Source organism: Medicago truncatula, chromosome 5, assembly GCF_003473485.1.
Source record: "Medicago truncatula cultivar Jemalong A17 chromosome 5, MtrunA17r5.0-ANR, whole genome shotgun sequence".
In the NCBI taxonomy this organism is placed as follows: domain Eukaryota; kingdom Viridiplantae; phylum Streptophyta; class Magnoliopsida; order Fabales; family Fabaceae; genus Medicago; species Medicago truncatula.
In genome coordinates this window covers 35,785,834-35,805,504 of record NC_053046.1, presented here as the reverse complement: position 1 = coordinate 35,805,504, position 19,671 = coordinate 35,785,834, and the positions used below count along the sequence as shown (strand labels likewise).

The 19,671-nt window shown below is 33.2% G+C and overlaps 1 protein-coding gene across 1 annotated transcript; it reads left to right on the top strand.

Annotated features, from left to right (window-relative positions):
• Nucleotides 1-13,871: 13,871 nt before the first annotated feature.
• LOC11406605 (histone acetyltransferase type B catalytic subunit) lies at nucleotides 13,872-18,022 on the top strand. The gene is made up of 10 exons (XM_003616428.4): nucleotides 13,872-14,043; nucleotides 14,136-14,177; nucleotides 14,864-14,973; nucleotides 15,087-15,155; nucleotides 15,292-15,330; nucleotides 15,419-15,495; nucleotides 15,591-15,666; nucleotides 16,528-16,609; nucleotides 16,704-16,864; nucleotides 16,978-18,022. The coding sequence occupies exons 1-10, from the start codon at nucleotides 13,959-13,961 to the stop codon at nucleotides 17,635-17,637; spliced, it is 1,401 nt and encodes a 466-aa protein (XP_003616476.1). The 5' UTR covers nucleotides 13,872-13,958; the 3' UTR covers nucleotides 17,638-18,022.
• The last annotated feature ends 1,649 nt before the right edge of the window (nucleotides 18,023-19,671 follow it).

Below are 19,671 nucleotides of genomic sequence, written 5' to 3'. Positions count from 1 at the left end.
GAAAGTAGAGCTTAATATTGAAGTGCTTCGTCTTCCCATGAAAGACAGAATTGTTAGAGATTGCAATTGCTGCTTGATTATCTACAAACACCTTAGTTGGTTCTGCTTGAGTCATTTGTAGATCAACTAGAATTTTTCTCAGCCACAGAGCTTGATTAACAGCTGCAGCAGCAGCAATGAATTCTGCTTCTGCAGTTGGCTGTGCTACAATATCTTGTTTCTTTGAAGACCAAGAAAACATTCCAGGACCAAGTGTAAAACAATAACCTGATGTGCTTTTCATATCATCCAATGATCCTCCCCAATCACTGTCAGAAAATCCATGAAAATTAAATTCTTGATTCTAATTGAACCATACTCCATAATCAAGAGTACCATTGATATATCTAAGCACACGTTTAGCAGCTTGAAGATGCACTTCTTTTGCACAATGAATGAATCTTGAGAGAATGCTCACAACATGCATAATGTCAGGTCTCATTTCAGTTAGATAAAAAGGCAGAGGTAGGAATCTTTATTGGCTGCCTCATGTACCTTACAGCAACAAGACCTGACATTATGCATGCTGTGAGCATTCTCTCAAGATTCATTCATTGTGCAAAAGAAGTGCATCTTTAAGCTGCTAAACGTGTGCTTAGATATATCAAAGGTACTCTTGATTATGGAGTATGGTTCAATTAGAATCAAGAATTTAATTTTCATGGATTTTCTGACAGTGATTGGGGAGGATCATTGGATGATATGAAAAGCACATCAGGTTATTGTTTTACACTTGGTTCTGGAATGTTTTCTTGGTCTTCAAAGAAACAAGATATTGTAGCACAGTCAACTGCAGAAGCAGAATTCATTGCTGCTGCTGCAGCTGTTAATCAAGCTCTGTGGCTGAGAAAAATTCTAGTTGATCTACAAATGACTCAAGCAGAACCAACTAAGGTGTTTGTAGATAATCAAGCAGCAATTGCAATCTCTAACAATTCTGTCTTTCATGGGAAGACGAAGCACTTCAATATTAAGCTCTACTTTCTTAGAGAAGTCCAAAAGGAAGGAGAAGTCTTGTTACAATATTGCAAGACAGAAGACCAATTGGCAGACATCTTTACAAAGACTCTTTCAAAAGGAAGATTTGAGAACTTGAGAGAGAAGCTTGGTGTCAATAGCTTCTGATCCAAGGAGGAGTGTTGAGAATATGGATCAGAACCTATTATTAGAGTTTATTGCAGTATTCCTATGGTTAAATGAGTCATGTGCTATTTAAGTGATGTTTTAATCTCATCCCTTTATTTTAATTTGATGGCTGTAATTCATTCTCATCATTCTCATATAAGAATGTCATTCTCATATGATATGTCCTCTATATACTCCCTCCGTCCCAAATTGTATGCCACTTTAGAAAAAATATTTGTCCCAAATTGTATGTCACTTTAGAATACCAATGAAACATTAATGTTACTTTTCCTATTATATCCTTAACTATTTATTACTCTTTCTTTTTTCAATTCTTTCATTTATCTTTCTCATATCTTTTATTAAGGATAATTTTGTAAAACAACTCATAATATCTCTTTCCCACACAATATTAATTACATTTCTTAATATGTGTGAAATGCCCAAAACGTCATACAATTTGGGACGGAGGGAGTATATATATATATATATATATATATATATATATATATATATATATATATATATATATATATTATGAGTTTTTTTAATACTTTATTAGTGTACATTCCCTAAAAAAAAGGCTTAATTGCACTTTTGGACCCCTATCTTTTCAAAAGTTGCGGTTATGGACCCCTAGCTAATTTAAATACAAAACAGCCCCCTATGTTTTGATTCTTTGGCAGTTTTGGACCCCCAGTCCATTGTTGACTCGGTCAACGCTGACGTGGCACCCTAAGTGAGGTGCCACGTGTCAATTTTTTTTTTTTTTTTGCCTTGGGGGTCCAAAACTGCCAAAGAATCAAAACATAGGGGGCTGTTTTGTATTTAAATTAGTTAGGGGTCCAACCGCAACTTTTGGAAAGATAGGGGTTTAAAAGTGCAATTAAGCCTAAAAAAAAAATACTTTATTAGTGTGTACATATTTTCTAATAGAGAAATTTACATGGAATGTTGCAGCATGGAATGGCTCAAACGAGAACCTTAGTATAGGCGTGGTGTCTCCTTATGCTGCTTAAGTTGTTGCAATTCAGGATATGCTTGGACAGAAGTATGATAAACACGAAGATTTCAATGTGAAGGTGAAAACAATAGATGGTTTCCAGGGTGGAGAGCAGGACATTATTATCTTTTCAACCGTCAGAACTGATTGCAGTACTTCACTTGATCAGAGGACTAATGTTGCTCTCACCAGGGCTAGGTAAAACCGTAAAACCTACTATGTGCCGTTACAATTGCATTTGATTTTTTCCAAAAACAATGTTTGCATGAATGCTATTGATTTTATATTCAACAGGCATTGTCTATGGATATTGGGAAATGAAAGAACCCTAGTAAGTCAGGATAATGTATGGAAAGCATTGGTGCTTGATGCTAAAAAACGTCAATGCTTCTTTAATGCGGATGAGGACGAGGACTTAGTGAAAGGTATTTGGGATGCCAAGAAAGAGCTGGATCAACTTTATGATTTTCTTAACTCAGATAGTGTCATTTTTAGAAACTCTAGGTGGAAGGTATTAGGATTTCCGATATTCTAATATTACTTATTGTGATCATGTGCTTGACCTTTAGTTCATATATTCCTCCAAAAATTGTGCAGGTTCTTTTTAGTGATAACTTCCTTAAGTCATTTAAAAATCTTCCAACAAAGCGGACAAAAATGTGGGTCATTAGCCTCTTACTTAAACTTTCCAGTGGATGGAGACCAAAAAGGATAAAAGTGGATTTGCTTTGTGGAAATTCATCCCAGATGTTTAAGCAATATAAAGTTGAAGGTCTCTTTGTTGTTTGTTCGAAGGACATAGTAAAAGAAGTGATTTTCACTCAAGTTTTAAGGATATGGGATATACTGCCTCCGGAGGATATTCCTAAAGTACTGAAGCGTCTAGATAGTATTTTTGAAAGCTATACTGATGATTTTATAAGTCGCTTCAGTGAGCAACGTTTTGAAGGGTAAGTACTTTGATTTGTATTTTATTACACCTAAGTTACTTTAGCTAACTAATAACTGTGTTTTGCTTCTTTTCTAGGAAGATGGAGGTTCTAATGAGTTGGGAAAAATCAACAGAAATCATCAAAATTAAGAATCTTGTTAATAATGGATATGAAGCAGAATCAATCAAAGGATTTATTTTGAGAACTCAAAGGTTGAGGAGAGTTTTTTATTGATGAAATTCTATTCTTTATCATCTGTTGTGGTTAGCCACTTGCTTTCTGATCGTAATAGTAATGAACTGGAACTTCCATTTGAAGTATCAGATGAAGAACATGACATTATACTCTTTTCTAAAAGTACATTTGTATTGGGTCGCTCTGGTACCGGGAAAACCACTGTTTTGACCATGAAGCTATTTAAAAAGGAGGAATTGCACCATGTGGCTCTTGAACACACATATGGAATTAAGATCGTTGAAGTTCCTTGTTTGAGTTATGAGAAAGAGTATAAAGACAGTTCTACCTTGAATGATAGGCCTGTCCTACACCAATTATTTGTAACAGTGAGTCCTAAACTTTGTCAAGCAGTGAAACAGCAGGTTGCTAGAATGAAAAGGTATGGAATTTTTACTTCAGCGAAACAGCAGGTTTTTATCATAAACTTTGTCAAAGGATATCTTCACCTACTTGTTACTTTCAAAAGCTAAAAGTGTGCTTTATATGCAGTATTTAATTGGGATCTAATATTATTTATGTTGTGCATACAGGTTCGTATGTGGTGCTGATATTTCCTCCAAAAGTTGTTCGATTGAAGAAGAAATAGTTGATGTTGATACATCAATACAATTTAGGAATAAACCTGATTCTTTTGTCAATCTTGCCGCCAACTCATATCCACTTGTGATAACATTTCAGAAGTTTCTAATGATGCTTGATGGGACTGTGGGGAATTCTTTTTTTGAAAGATTTAGTGATCTATCTTCTCTACGTGAGAACCTTGGTGTAAGATCTGTTGTCTTGGAGACTTTTATAAGGAAGAAGGAGGTGACTTATGACAGGTTTGATTCATCTAGAGTGTTCACTGAAATCATGTCTCATATAAAAGGGAGTATGTCATCTGTGGAGTCTGGTGAAGGGAAGTTAAGCCGTCAAGATTATCTTTTCTTTTATGAAAACCGGGCGTCAAGTTTAAGCAAGCGGAAAAGGGAGATCATATATGATATTTATCAAAGTTATGAAAAAATGAAGATGGATAAGGGGGATTTTGATTTGGCTGATTTTGTTGCTGACCTTCACTGCCGATTCAGAATTCAAAAATATGAGGGTGATTGACGAAGTGCAGGATCTAACCATGAGTCAAATTACTTTATTTAAGTATGTGTGTCAAAATGTAGAAGAAGGTTTCGTTTTTTGCGGGGATACTGCACAGACCATCGCAAGGGGAATTGATTTTAAGTTCCAGGATATCAAATCTCTCTTTTTACAAGAAGTTTGTGCTAGAATCAAAGAGAAGTGCCTATAACCAAGGAAAGGATAAAATGAAAGTTTCAGAATTTTTTTTGTTGAATCAGAACTTTCGGACTCATGCTGGAGTGTTGAAATTGTCTCAGAGCATCATTGAGCTTCTTTTCCATTTTTTTCCTCATTCTATTGATGGTTTGAAGCCTGAGACCAGTTTATGTTTTTATGTTTTTTCTTTTTCAATCCATCAGGTGAGGAAATTACATTAAGTTTAACTTTTTAGTGTTGTTCACTTCATAAATATTACCATAAAGCAGTAATATTTCAATTACAATAACAAGAAAGTACATAAGCCAACTTACTTGGATATTTGAGTTGTCATAGTTATCCATAAAATCATTTACAAAAAGGAATTATATATCGCATGCTTTGATTAAAATTTATTTTCCTTTTATGTTTGCAGATGAAATTCAATCAAACAAAAATATACTCTGGACTAAAACTGTTTTTATAAGTACTGCAAGATATAAAAGGTTTATGCAGATTCGTATAAAAATTACACCTTTCATCTAAATTTAGCTTTTTTATAAAGACTTGCATATTTCACTTGGACAAAGCTTTTATATGACTATTCAGAACTTTCATCTATACCTAACTTTAGTTGTAGTTAATTGACTTCATATTATGTGAGTGTTGGTAGTTTATTTGTTGTTGATGAATCCGTTTGATTTGAGTTAATCATTTGACTCATTTTGTTGTAGAAGCAAATTTAATTTGGTAAACATCATTTTTAATCCTCTAATGAGATCACTTAAGCTTACATATTTTAATTGATTTTATGCTTAGGCTATTTTTTGCATTGTGAACTTTTACTCTTCAAAATTAATCGTTTTCTGCTAACAGGGAAACTTTACTTGGAAAAATGTGAAGAGCCTGATTTGAAAAGGGCAAGGGATTGCTTTTACTTAGCACGTTGTCACGAAATGGCTGCTCAAGTGTATGCTAGAGGAAGTTTCTTCTCAGATTGTTTGAATGTTTGTGCAAAAGGTGGATTGTTTGACATTGGATTACATTACATTGAGTGCTGGAAACAAAATGAGAGTGCTGACCCTGGTTGGGCTAATAGCCATGATCTGAACGCAATTGAACAGAAATTTATGGAAAATTGTGCCCACAATTATTTTGAGAAGAAAGATATCAAATCCATGATGAAATTTGTTCGAGCTTTTCACTCGATGAATTTAAAGCGCAGGTTCTTACTATCATTAAGCTTACTTGATGAGCTTCTTGAATTGGAAGAGGAATCAGGCAACTTTATGGAAGTATATGAACTAATGTTTTTCTATGTACTTGCAAAATCTCTTTGGTCTGGAGGAAGCAAAGCATGGCCCTTCAAGCAGTTTACAGAGAAGGAAGATCTTTTGGGACGAGCGTTGACATTTGCAAAGGTAGTGTCAAGCAGCTTTTATGAGCTTGCATCCACAGAAGTTGAAAGACTATCAAATAAGCATGATAATATTTTTGAAATAATGAATCAATTGAAATCTTCTCGCATTTATAGAAGTATCAGAGGGGAAATATTATGTTTGTGGAAACTGCTGGATTCTCATTTTCGGCTAAACTCCTCTAAGTATGTCTGGCAAGACAGCTTGTTTGATGTTTCTGTCGAAGGCATGATTATGAAGAATCAATTTTCCGTGGAGACATTGTTTTATAGTTGAACATGTTGGAAGGATAACATTGTTCATATGCTAGAATCCCTTTCAAATTTCAAAGTTCAAGAGCCTCATCAGCATAGCAGTTATGTAAAGTTTGCATTGAATTATTTGGTCAAATTGGAAGGGTGGTAGTTATGATTCTTGGTACAGCTAATGTAAAAGATGATCCGTTTGTGCAAGTTATGACAAGGTTTGAAGATAACAAACACGGGAAAGATTTCATTGATAGCTTACGGTTGTATTCAGCACATGGAATTTTACCACACAAGAAAACAGAATTTGAGATGCATCCCACTTGCAAGCTTTACAAAGCATTGTGTTATACTTGGAGTGTGAATCGGATAAAGGAAGTTGACTACATATCTCCCAGTTGCTTTATGTATCTTTTTGAACAGCTACTTCTGTTGACATCATGCTCGAGGGGGAGGCTCATTTATGCGACAAAGTCATCTTTCACTGAATGGCTTATTTGTCAAAATAAATTTTCCCTTGCAAGTTTGAGCTTTGCTCCTGTAGACACAAGAGATGTCCATGATTTCGTTGAGAACTTCCTCCGAAAATTTGTTAATGATCAAAATGATATCAAAACCTGGATTAAAAAATCAAACTTGGATGTGGATAATTATTTTCCATCGCTTTTCCTGCGATCGGTTGTTTCGATGTGCTTGCTTCACCTCAGTACTGGGAGTCGGAAGTATTTAGAATTACTTCGCTGTTTGTTGAAAAATAGCTATATGACCACTCAAATGCCATTGGAATTTTGCAATGTTCTTCAAAAAGGAAATAAACACATGGGTTTGCTGAGGCATTTAAAGTAATTGGAAACCCCTTGGTAATCGTCAGGCTTCAAAACAGTTCTTCCAAAATCATGTGTTCAGATGCTGTGTTTGTGGATTTAGCGACGTGCAAAAAAAGAGAACTCGTGTTAGAAATGTTATTTCCTAGTATAGTTGACAGTGTGGGTGGGGAAACCACAGCAGAAGCCTCTGAATCAAAATCTAAGGAGTTTCCTTCAAACCTTCAAAATAAAAGCTCTGCTTCTGTTTCAGATCAGGCATCAGATGTGGATGGTGAGTGCTTCTGGAATTGGTTGGAAAATTTCAAGTCTGCAGCGGATGTATTATGTCGTAATAGTGTTTCACCTGATTCCATAGAGGCAGTGGCAGAGCCACTAAGGCTTGAGGGGATGCACCTGAACACCCGGCTTTCTAAAGTTTACACGTATGTATGTGTGTGTATATATATATATATATATAGAGAGAGAGAGAGTTAGGATCCCTTGACACCAGGTGTTAACGAATTCGTTGACACCAAATCGCAACCGTTTATTTTATTTAATCAATGGCTTGTAGTTTTCTATTCTGTGTGTATTATTTCCCTCAATCGCACAACATTATTATTTTCCTATTGATCTGTGCTATGCTAACGTAACAAAACCTGAAGTTATCTCTTCTCCTTTACGGATCTCAATTAGACCCCATCATAGATAACTCTTGAGATTTGTATATGCACCAAAGATTGGCAGCAATGGCAGAAATCCATGTATTTTGCAAGGATGTTCAATTATTCATTAATGGTTAAACACCATACCAATTGATACCTAAAACCCCTTAATTAATATCTTCATCTCCAATTGCAATTCATACATCGAATTAACCAAGAGAGAAGATAGATGCAAACAAGAAATTGTATTAACGGAAGTGGTGGCATATAACAACGATGTGATGATGTTCCCAATTTCAGATTTTCAATGATCGAAAACAATAATACTATGTGATTGAGGGAATGAGTACACACAGAATAGAAAAATATGAGCTATGGATTAAATAAAATAAACGGTTGAGATTTGGTGTCAACGAATTCGTTGACACCTGATGTCAACGGATCCTAACTTATATATATATATATATATATATATATATATATATGATATTGTTACACTCTGAATCTGTTGAGATTTTAACTTTGCACCTCCTCAATTCAATATTCTCTTGCCTGCTTGCTTCTTTCGGTCTTTGGAGTTCCAATACAAGAGATTAACCAATAGCTCTCAAATCAAGTTTTCTATATAATGATTATTGTACCTTTTGACTTTTCTTCGTTCTCTTTTTGCAGGCATAGAATAATAATAGTTCAATTCAATTTTATGTTTTAGTTCTACATTGATTTTTATCTTTGTTTTTATATATTGTTTTGTTTATAAAAGGCAAATCTATGGGTAGAACCCTTATTATGGGTTTGAATTAAAATTAAATAGGCCTAGCCATTATCCTAAACTGCAAATACTGAAATGTAATCGTATATCTAAAATATAAAACATATGATAATTCTTAATTATTTACTATAACTAATCAAAATGGATAATCATAAGAATATATATGTTTAATATTTATGTTTAGTTTGTGTATATAATAATTGTTAGGTTAAATAATATCAAAAGTCCTTTAAGTTATTTAATTGTAATAAGTAGGTTTTTTAAGTCTTTTTTTTTATCACTTAGGTTTTTTATGTTAATTAATTGTAACGAGTTGGTCTTTAAGTTTTTTTTCGTACTAATTAGGTCATTTAAGTTATTTAACCGTAACAATTTTTGGGTATTTTAGATCTTAAAAATGTAAGTTATTCTGGACCTAAAAGTTACAATTAAACAACTTAAAGGACTTAAGCATTAAGAAAAATACTTAAATAACTAATTTATTACAATTAAATAACTTAAAAGAACATCTGGTGTAATTTAGCTTAATTATTATTATTAAGTAAAGTTAGAAAGCTTTTACCTATTTCAAGAGTTTAATGGTGATTAAAGACATGTTTTGGATTGGGAATTTCTTGGATTTTAGCCCCGTCAATGTTCTTGAAAGGAGATGAATGTAAATCTTTCTATAAATATTTTTTGAGTTTGAAGATTTTCTCTACCTTATACTAGAGCATCATCCTTTTATCCTAAATTTTCTTTATGAGAAAAAATTCCCGCACCTCCTACCGCACGGTCCTGGCTACGCCCCTGCATAGAGGTTAGCCAATTTTTCTTCATTATTTATATTCAGGACATGTCCAATAATTCTCAAGGTGCAGTTAATTCAGGACATCGAAAGGCCAAGGAAAATAACAAGGGGAAGAAAAACAAGTCCAAGAAAAACAAGGGAGGAAAAAAGGGTAAGAAGTGAAAATTGTCGGGTCTTTTGTACATGCAAATGCTGTAGTAATTTGTGTTTACACTTCAAACTATCTGATTATGGTATATCCTGATTTTGGAATCTTTTCAGTAAACTTTTCAAAGATTATACACTCCAGATGGCAAACAACACGATCAAAATATTATACAGTCATCTCATATAGCGTTTATTTATCAAAACAAACATGTATCTATCACCTTTTGATTTCAATTGATGAATTTTTAACAAATTAGCCAAACCATAGATATAAAATTATAGCATATATTCATATTTGGCGATGATCAAAACCCGTGTATCTTTTAGAGATTGAGAGACATGGGGTGAGAGAATGAGTGGTTTGACTAACTTCATTGCCTTCTAGGGTTTTTCAACACTGTTCTCTAAGACCATCAATAATGGGGGAGAGGGTCCTCACCCTCATTGTGTCATTAGAGAAATGGGTGCCTATAGAAATAAGTGTTTCTATAAGTATATGTTTTTGAAGTAGCGTGCTTTGAGTGCTTTTGAAGTAAGCATATGAAAGAGAAAAAAAATGAACATAATATAATTATATTAGGGTTAAATATCTTTTTGGTCCCTATAAATATGTCAACTTTTTGTTTTAGTCTTTTTAAAATTTTCCTTCAACTTTTAGTCTTCCAAAAATTTGTCATCTTCACTTTTGATCCCTCCTTTAAAGTGTTGGTTGAAAATTTTTTAGGGACTTAAAAATAGGGACCAAAAGTGTTGGTTGAAAATTTTTTAGGGACTAAAAGTTGAAGGAAAATTCTAAAGGAACTAAAATGAAAAGTTGATATATTTATAAGGACCAAAAACATATTTAACCCATTATATTAAAATAGGAGGAGACAAATTTAAAACAGATTTCGATCCTTATGTGAATAAAAAAAACACATTATTTTGTGAATAAAAAAATCATGGGGGCCTTGTGCAGGAACCTATGTATCCCCATATTGTCTCTTGCGTGGTATGATGCAGCTACACTGCATATAGATCACAAAAGTTATTTGATGAGTGTCGGGGAACCATCGTAAGCAAATTAGAAATGTTAGTCTAGAAAAGGTGAAAAGACTCAAACAATGAAGAAATGGAATGGATAGACAAGAACACTACACTCTTTCTAATTCAAGAAAGAACGATAAGTTGGTGGATGAGGATCTCTACAAAAAAGGATTTCTTGATAAGATAAGGATGGTTCAATCCAGAACCACAAGAGTTTATAGAGCTCTTGGTCTAATAAATTCAAGGGAAAATTACATTGACCTCCCCTGAGGTCTCCTTAAATAACACAAACATCCCCTCTAATTTTAAAATAAACACTAGCCTCCCCTAAGTTTTCATCAAATAAATAAAAACCTCCCCTGTCACTTAACTGCGTTTGTTTCACCGTTAATTACAATAAAAAACACAAAATGGTTAAAGCTCACACTATCTTGCAGCAATGTACAAGAGTGAGGATCACTTGATTGTGGTAAGAACCTTTTTCTCTAAAACATAAACACTATGCACTATGTGTGACTATATTAATGGATTACAAATTCAGGCTTGCAATAGTGGAAGATCAAGTTGAGCCTGCGTTGATCTCCATAATTCAGTAAGTCTATGACTATTATCAACCTCAAATTCTCAATCTTGAGTATTGCTACTCGTTACTTTATTTTTATTTCCTCTAAAAGAATTACGATTATTTAGATCATCTTGATATAAATTTAACATAAATTACAACAAAAAAAAACTACAACTTTAATAAGATCTTAATCTTTTATGATGTGGTAAACGCATGGATTTCAACATCTTGTTAACATGGGGGGAGGCTGGATTTGCAGGTGATGACAAGCCTACAGACGAACTCAAAACTTTCCCCAATAAAATTGGAATAAAAAACACAACTTAAAACATAAGCCTGGGATTGGAAAAAAAATATATATCACAAGGGATTTGAACATAACGAAATACACATGTGTGAAGAACGAAAAAGGGTAGAACGTACCAATTCAACATATATATATAATAAGAACAAAGTGTGCAACAAGGGAGACTAGCTTGGAGGAAATATAATTAATTAACGGTGAAATAAACGGTGTTAAGTGGTAAGGGAGGTTTTTATTTATTTTATGAGAATTTGAGGGAGGTTGGTGTCTATTTTGAAAACTAGAGAGGATGTTTATGTTATTTAAGGAGACCTCAGGGAGAATGTAATTTCCCCTAAATTCAAAGGACCCTAATAAATTAAAAGACACCTAATATTACTCTAAGGAAAACAAATAAATGGCTGATTAGCATTTACATTTATAAAGCAATAAAATTGACAATTAAAAATAGGCTAATGCTAACCATTGTCTTTGGGACATTGGTTAAAATGGTAAAATAAATAAGTTTGCATCGAAATGTGGTATAATTGCTAAGAAAAAAATAAAATACTTGTATTCCCAAGATAAAATTTTTACTAATAAAATTTATAACCATTACCTTTAGAGCACTGGTTAGCTAAACCCTTAAAATAACGTGCAACGTTTTCCGTCCAAGAGTTATCCCTGCCAATAGACGATTCTTCAATGCAACATGTAATTACCATCAAGTACCATATATTTCTCCAATCATTTCATAACTGCCAATTTCAATTTGCCATCTAAATAATAATGATACTTTAAAGACAAATTTTGTCAAAAAAAATAGTGATACTTTAAAGACAAATATTGACCACATTACTCCACACGTGAGTCAACGAATGATTTCATTGAAACACATTTTATTGGACCAATAAGAATAAACAATTAGATTTTGCTGCCCAACAAATTATGCCATGAATTTTTTTTATATGTTTCCTTCCACATACTTAATGAGTTCATGATCACATCATTATTGATAACTTCTTTTAAAACATGTATCTTGCATCTTAACCACATTTAGTCAATGTCAATACATTTTAAACGATATAAATTCAATTCATAGGACAAATTTATTTACTTTAAACAAATTGTTACATTACATTACAATCTTCTTAAATATGTGGTATCATCATGATGTTGAATTTAAATTAAATTCTTAAAAGTTTATCGAAAATACTAGCATTGAAGTGTTTTATGCTTAGTGTAAAGATTTGCAGCCCTCTTTGAAAACTCAAAAGAATGAAGAGAGCACAACACTTTGTATTCTACCAAATCAACTATATAAGTTTTCACATCGAATTCCTTCATATAAGATGAGTAATGATAAAAGTAATGTATTCCAATATATTATTTTGAACTTAATCATACTTGCATTGCCAACTGACAAGTTTCAATTGACAAAGGAGCATGATCAAGCACAAAACAACATCTTAGAGGTGCATTCCCTTTCGTCACACTCATCTTATACAAAGGAATTTGTTGTGAAAACCTATATAGTTGATTTGGTATAATACAAGTTGTGCTCTCTTAATTCTTTTGACTTTTCAAAAAGGCTTGCAAACCTTTGCATCTTCAACAAACTAACAATAATTAAACTTAAGTTTCAACAAAATATCTTCAGGCGATCTCAGCAACGCAACATCCATCTCAATCCTTGAAAACATGCGGTGATGACGATATACGGAGAACATGCTCCTCACACAATCATCATTTGTGAGCATTATCTTATCAGCTTAAATTAAACCGGGATGTGCATACTGAACGTTATCCACCCTCCTTGTGTCTCCGGGGTTGATTTCATTCAGTTGATCATTCAGATCCTTTAGTGTGACATCGTCTCGTACCTTGAACAAATAAGGGTTTCCAGCGTTGAAACGTATTTGAGCACCGAACAAATTGTCCATTCTTTCAGATCTACACCATAAGAAATTAAACAATCAATGAAAAACTCATTCAAACATTTCATCAAACATTTGTAGTACAAATTATACATAAACTCTAAAACTCAAAACTACAACATAAACTTCCAAATATTTAAGCAACATAACTCTATTACAACAAGTATTCATCAGATGTAAACATTGATTAATTTTTTACCAAAAAAAGAAATCAAAATTTAAATTAACACTAAAACTAAAATTATAAAAAAAATAAAAAAATAAATATACCAACAAAAATGTATGTTAATAGCATTAGTGATTACTTACTTGTGATTTTGATGAAAATTTTTGGATGATTTTGAGATTGAGTGATTTTGGTAGAGATTTTGAGAGAGTCATAATTGTTGAGTAGTTGGAGGAAGGTTGCTTCTCCCATCAATTTTTGTTCATTCCAACCTTACGTCACGCCGACAAATATACCTATGTGCGTTAACTCACGCTCGGCTATTTAACGGGAATGAGAAAAAAAAGATGGGAGAAGAGCAATAATCTTTTCAAAATACGATTCAAGTGTTTACTTTTGGCCCATCATCATCATTGGCCCAAAAACCCAACACGATTTCTTATTTAAAAGCCCTAATCTAGTTTCCCCCTCCCTCGCATTTCATTTCCCGCTCTGTAAAAACCCTAACCCCTTTTTCAGACACAGAAGAAGAAAACACAGAACCGAAAGAAATGGGTCAGAAGCAGAAGCACGCTTTGAAATCAGATCCCAACGATGAAACCAAGAAGAAACGCCGTGTTGGATTTTCCGGCATAGGCGAGTTTTCTTTATATTTTTACTCATTTTTTGTTGAATTTGTTTCGTCATTTTGCTGTGATTTATACGATATTTTTCATTGCGTTTTGTAGATGCTGGGGTTGAAGCCAAAGACTGCATCAGAATCTTCCTTGGTATGATCAATTTTTTTGAAAGATTCATTTTTCTTTAGTGAAGTTTTGTGTCAAGTTTGCGATGAAAATGGGGTTTACCTGAACATTGGACACTGTGTATTCTTATAATTATAACTTTAATAACTTCTTTTTTTTGTTCTATTTTCTTTTGGGTTGTTAATGAAAAAATATATAAAAATTGGTTTGTCATTGATATGCTGTGATTTTGCAACTGGGTTGTTTTTTATAAAGTTTTTCTTGGTAGGTTAAAAGGGAAATGCCATTTGCCACGAAATATGGATTCAGGGGGAAACACAAATAACACACACATGACCTTGTTTTCCACCAAATGACTTTTTTTTATCATGTATTTATTGATAATATTTGTGGTAGTAACCATTAGTCTATCGTGGTTCTCGTTTTGTTGGTAGTTGTAGGAAATGGCATCGTTGTATTTAAAATGTTGTCAAGTTGGGAGATGCAAATGGGGTTTTCCCAAATACCGGCCGCTGTTTTATGACAATCATAATTCTCTCTGTTGTGTTCCCTTTTTTTTCCGGGGATGTTTTGGGTTGTCTGTAGCACTGACACTTGTGATCGAAGGTCTGTCAGTGTCGTGTTTGGTGTCGGTGACAGTGCTTCATAGTTTATTGATATGCTGTGATTTTGCAATTGGCATCCATATTTATTGTGTTATTATTGTACAGTTTCAAGCAAAGAAGAGTTTGATGCTCCAGAGAGTTTTATCATCAATCCTGTGGATTTGAATAGCTATTTCGATGATGATGGGAAAATTTATGGCTATGAGGGTTTGAAGGTCTGATTCATTTTAACTATAGTATGAGATTTTTTTTATATATATAAATAAAGATAGTTGAATGTTTCATGGTATATGCTGTTTTCATCTTTAGATTGTTTGGACTTTTGCAGATTAACATCTGGGTTAGCAGAATATCATTTTATGCATATGCTGATATTGCATTCGACAGTTCCGCTGATGTAAGTTTTGAATCTGTTTAGACTTACAAACTAATGGGAAAAAAACGTTCTTATTCTTTTGTTTACAGTATTGGTTAATTCATAGTTATCTGTGGATTTTGACGTTTCATTTGAATGTGTTGTTTGATTGTTTAAGCGAGGCAAAGGGATAACAGATCTTAAAGTTGCTCTTCAGGTATGCATCAACATCTACCGTGTCACTGAATGTTATGTTGAGTACCTTTGACATATGACCCTTCAATTTGGTTTGTTCTTTTCTGCAGGCAATTTTTGCTGAGACTCTTGTTGATAACAAGGATGAATTCCTTCAAAAGTATTTGATGGACAAGGATTTTGTTAGGTATGAAGACTTTGCTGATTTTTATGATACCTGAAATGAAATTAGTTTTATAAAATTGTAAAGACTGTGGATGGTGACTTTAATTTGGTTTGCAGTAAAAGCATCTCAACTGGGGAGATTTTGAAGCACAAAGCTTTCAAGCATGCTGATTCGGATGATTCTAATGTTGAGGTTATAATTTGCATTTAGGCTCAATTTATTGCACTCTAGTTAAAAGATAGGGTGGTTGATTCTGAAGGACTGGCATAAAACTTTATCTATGAAAAATCCTTATTTATACATGTTGCATCTCAAATTTCACTATGTCTTGACCAATCATCTAATTTAAATACTTTTTTTCTAGACATGGAAAAAGAGTGACAAAATAGATTTGTTATGCTGCTTTTCACTTTAGCTTTTTCCTGTTACTGATCATCTCAAATTATGATTTTATTATTGACCGACTTTTTTCAAATTTCTTGTTAAATATTGTGTGTCCAGTAAATTGCGTGTCCCTATTGACCGTCTGTTCTTTGTATGCGTATTTATGACTGTCAGTATAACGTTGTTCTTAATACCATTATTCTTAAGGAGAGCCTGCTATGTGACAACTTTTACATGGCTCTGCTAAATTCTCACTGACCCCTAATGGCATTAATCAGTTAGGCTATGCTGATTTTGGTTAACTTAACATTAGATATATGAGTAGGCTGATACCCACTTTTCTGTGACTAGTCATCCTCCTTTTCTACCAAATCTTCAGCTGTTAAATACACAAGTTCTTTGAGTTGTCTAGTAAACTTATGTATGGTGTTGTAAATTCTGGCCATCCAGTTTCCAAATGTACATTTAACAATTATAATTAACATCAATTTGAACAACCTTCCTTTCAATGAAAATGTTCAGCTAAAGAAATTTATTTAATAAAAAACAGTATTCTGAAACACAAGTTTTTGCCTGTGTTCATTATCCTTTAAACTTCTCTGGGATGTCTTTTGTTTTCATATGCACATTTTAAGAATGCTATTTTGATGTCTATCTACTGGACCCCAGGTTGTGCGTTTGAAAGCAGGCAACATGGCTACTGGACAACTTTACAGTCATATAATACCCCTTGTTCTTCTCCTTGTTGATGGTAATTTTCACTCATTTTACTACTCTTTACCCCTGTATGCAATGTTTAGATTGCTTGCTAATGTAGTTTTCTGTTAAACTCTTGTGTCATATAGGTAGCAGTCCCATTGATGTTACCGATTCAATGTGGGAGCTGTATGTCGTGGTTCAGAAGAAAACTGATCAGCAGGGAGAGATCCAATGTTTGTTGCTTGGATTTACTGCCATTTATCGATTTTACCACTATCCCGATAACTCCCGATTGCGTCTGGGTCAGGTATGTCATATACTGGATATTCCTTAATAGCTGCAGTGCTCTCAAAATTACTCTCAACTTATATCATGTTTCTATTAGAATACTCTCAAGTGCTATTTCTATGTTGATGGCAGATACTGGTATTGCCTCCATATCAGCACAAGGGTTATGGGCGTTACCTTCTCGAAGTGCTCAATGATGTTGCTATAGCTGAAAATGTTTTTGACCTCACTGTAGAAGAGCCGTTAGATAACTTCCAACATGTCCGTTCCTGTGTTGACACACAACGCCTGCTTGGTTTTGAGCCAATCCAGCATTTAGTTACTAAGGCTGTTTCACTCCTGAAGGATGGAAAACTATCAAAGAGAACACATTCTCCTCGACTTACACCACCTCCCAGTGCTGTTGAGGATGTAAGGAAACATTTGAAAATTACCAAGACACAGTTTCTCAAGTGTTGGGAGGTTTTGATCTACATTGGCCTCAATCCTATTGACAAGTACCTGGAGAACTTTGTCAGCGTTATTTCTGAACGTGTGAAGTATGATATTTTGGGGAAAGATTCTGGGACTGCTGGGAAGCAACTTATTGAAGTTCCTTGCAATGTCAATGAGGAGATGTCATTTGTCATGTTCAAATCAGGGGCTGGTGAAGATATTGCTGTACAGATGGATGACAATCAGACAAGCCAAGAAGAGCAACTCCGAAAGTTAGTTCAGGATAGGGTGAAGGAAATTCAGTTGATTGCTGAAAAGGTAACCTCGCCTCTTGGGAGTTCAGAGGTGGCTAATTGAGTTTGACCTTCGTCAATGTGAACTTCGGTACTTCCTGCTGACCAATTTGAGTTTGGTTTCACAATCAGAGAAATTGTTATCTTGTTACACATTTTTACATTGGCAAAGAGAAAACAAAAACTCGTTTGAGGCAGTCGGTACTGTTTTAGGCTGTTCTTGTAATTTTCGTATCATAGGCTGTGAAGGAACCATTTGATGTAGCCTTGAGCTATTATAACTGAGATTAATTTTCGGAAACATAGAAGTTGATTGTCGATATCAAAGTTATGTCTTTTTCAAATTTTTCTGCTTCTGTTAGATTGGTACATTGAAGGAGTTCTAGGTTTTTTTTGGTACTTGTGAACATCATTTAGATTCATTATTAACTAGATCCTGTTTGGATAAACGACTTATTTTGCAGCTTATAGGATAAGTATTTATCATGATAAGCACTTATGGGTCTGTTTGGCAACGCATTTTTTTTGAGCTTATGGTTTATGTCTTATAAAAAAAGACATGTTTGGTAAGCGTCATTGTCCCATTAGCTTGTAGCTTATTTTTACCAACTTATAGCGTTTTTTTATAAGCTAATTTGAGTAGCTTAAAGCTTAACGTCTTTTATCTCAATTTTACCCATGTAATCTAAATTTTAAACAATGTCCTAAGATTTTATAACAAGATAATTAAATTAAATTAAATTGTTTTCGAATAAGTTATAAACTGTTTTCATTATATTTTAGGGAGCTTAAAAAATAAGTTGAAAACAGATTGTAAGCATGTCATAGGCTGTGTTTGGTAACACAAAAAAGCTAGCTTATAGCTTGTTGGATTAGCTTATAAGCTCGTTAGATGAAAACATGGCGTGTTTGGTAACAAGCTTTTTTCATGAGCTTATAACGTTTTTTGAAAAGCTATTTCAAGTAGTTTTTTAGCTTATAGCTGGTAGCTTTTTATATTTTCTTCCAACTTTAACCCTATTAATTTAAATTAATTATTTTTTTAATTAAACAACTACACATATTCATTTTTATAACCGCCCTATTTTTTCCCTTAAAAAAAATGTCACGTTTTTTTTTTAAAGAGCACTTTATATATATATATATATATATATATATATATATATATATATATGTATGTATTTTTTAAGGAAATGCTTTATATTTTGTTATAACTAACCTGCCGTACACCACACAAAAAATAACTAGCCTATTTTTTATTAAAGGAAAAAATAACTAGTCTATTGTACGTTGTAAAATTTTATATATTCTAGCTCACATTTTGTTTTCACGTTTCTCTTATTTTTGGGATTCATAAAGCAGAGATCAAAATTGTCGATGAATTTTTTTTTAGGATTAAAGGTCGAAGAATTTTTTTATGGAGACTAAGACCAAAAGTTTGAATATTTATAGGGACCAAAAACATATTTAACTATAATTAAAATTATTAAAAAATAAATACATTACAAAAAAAAAGTGTGTGTCTATATGTATATTAAAAAAAAAAAACATATCCTTTTATGTCATTTTATACTTATCAGCCACTTCAACAGCTAATTTTACCAAACACATTATTTTTAATAAGCAAGCTTTTCAGCTATAAGCTATCAGCTATCAGTCATCAGCTAGCTTTTCAACTATCAGCTATCAGCTAGCTTATAGCTTATTTTTACCAAACAGAGCCATAAACTACTTTTATAACTTCTTCCAATGAGTTTCACAAGTGTTTATCATTTAAGAGAAAAGTTTAAATAAGTAAATCTAAATAAGCTCTTAGCAGGTATTGTTGACCTTGTTTCATGATTGTTCTTCCAATAACAATAACTTCTTTTTAAGTGCTTTTAGTTATAGTTTTTTTAAAATCATAAAATAAACATATTTGAACATAGTAAGTGATAGGATAACTAATTTATGGCAGTAATGTTACCTACCCGGACAGTGCAGTGAAAATGAAAATTTTAACAAAAATAACAGCTAAAAGCATTATCCTTCTGTCAATGTGTCTTGAAGGCTGTTAATTTGTCATTGTAGAATCACATTCAAAATACCATCACACAAT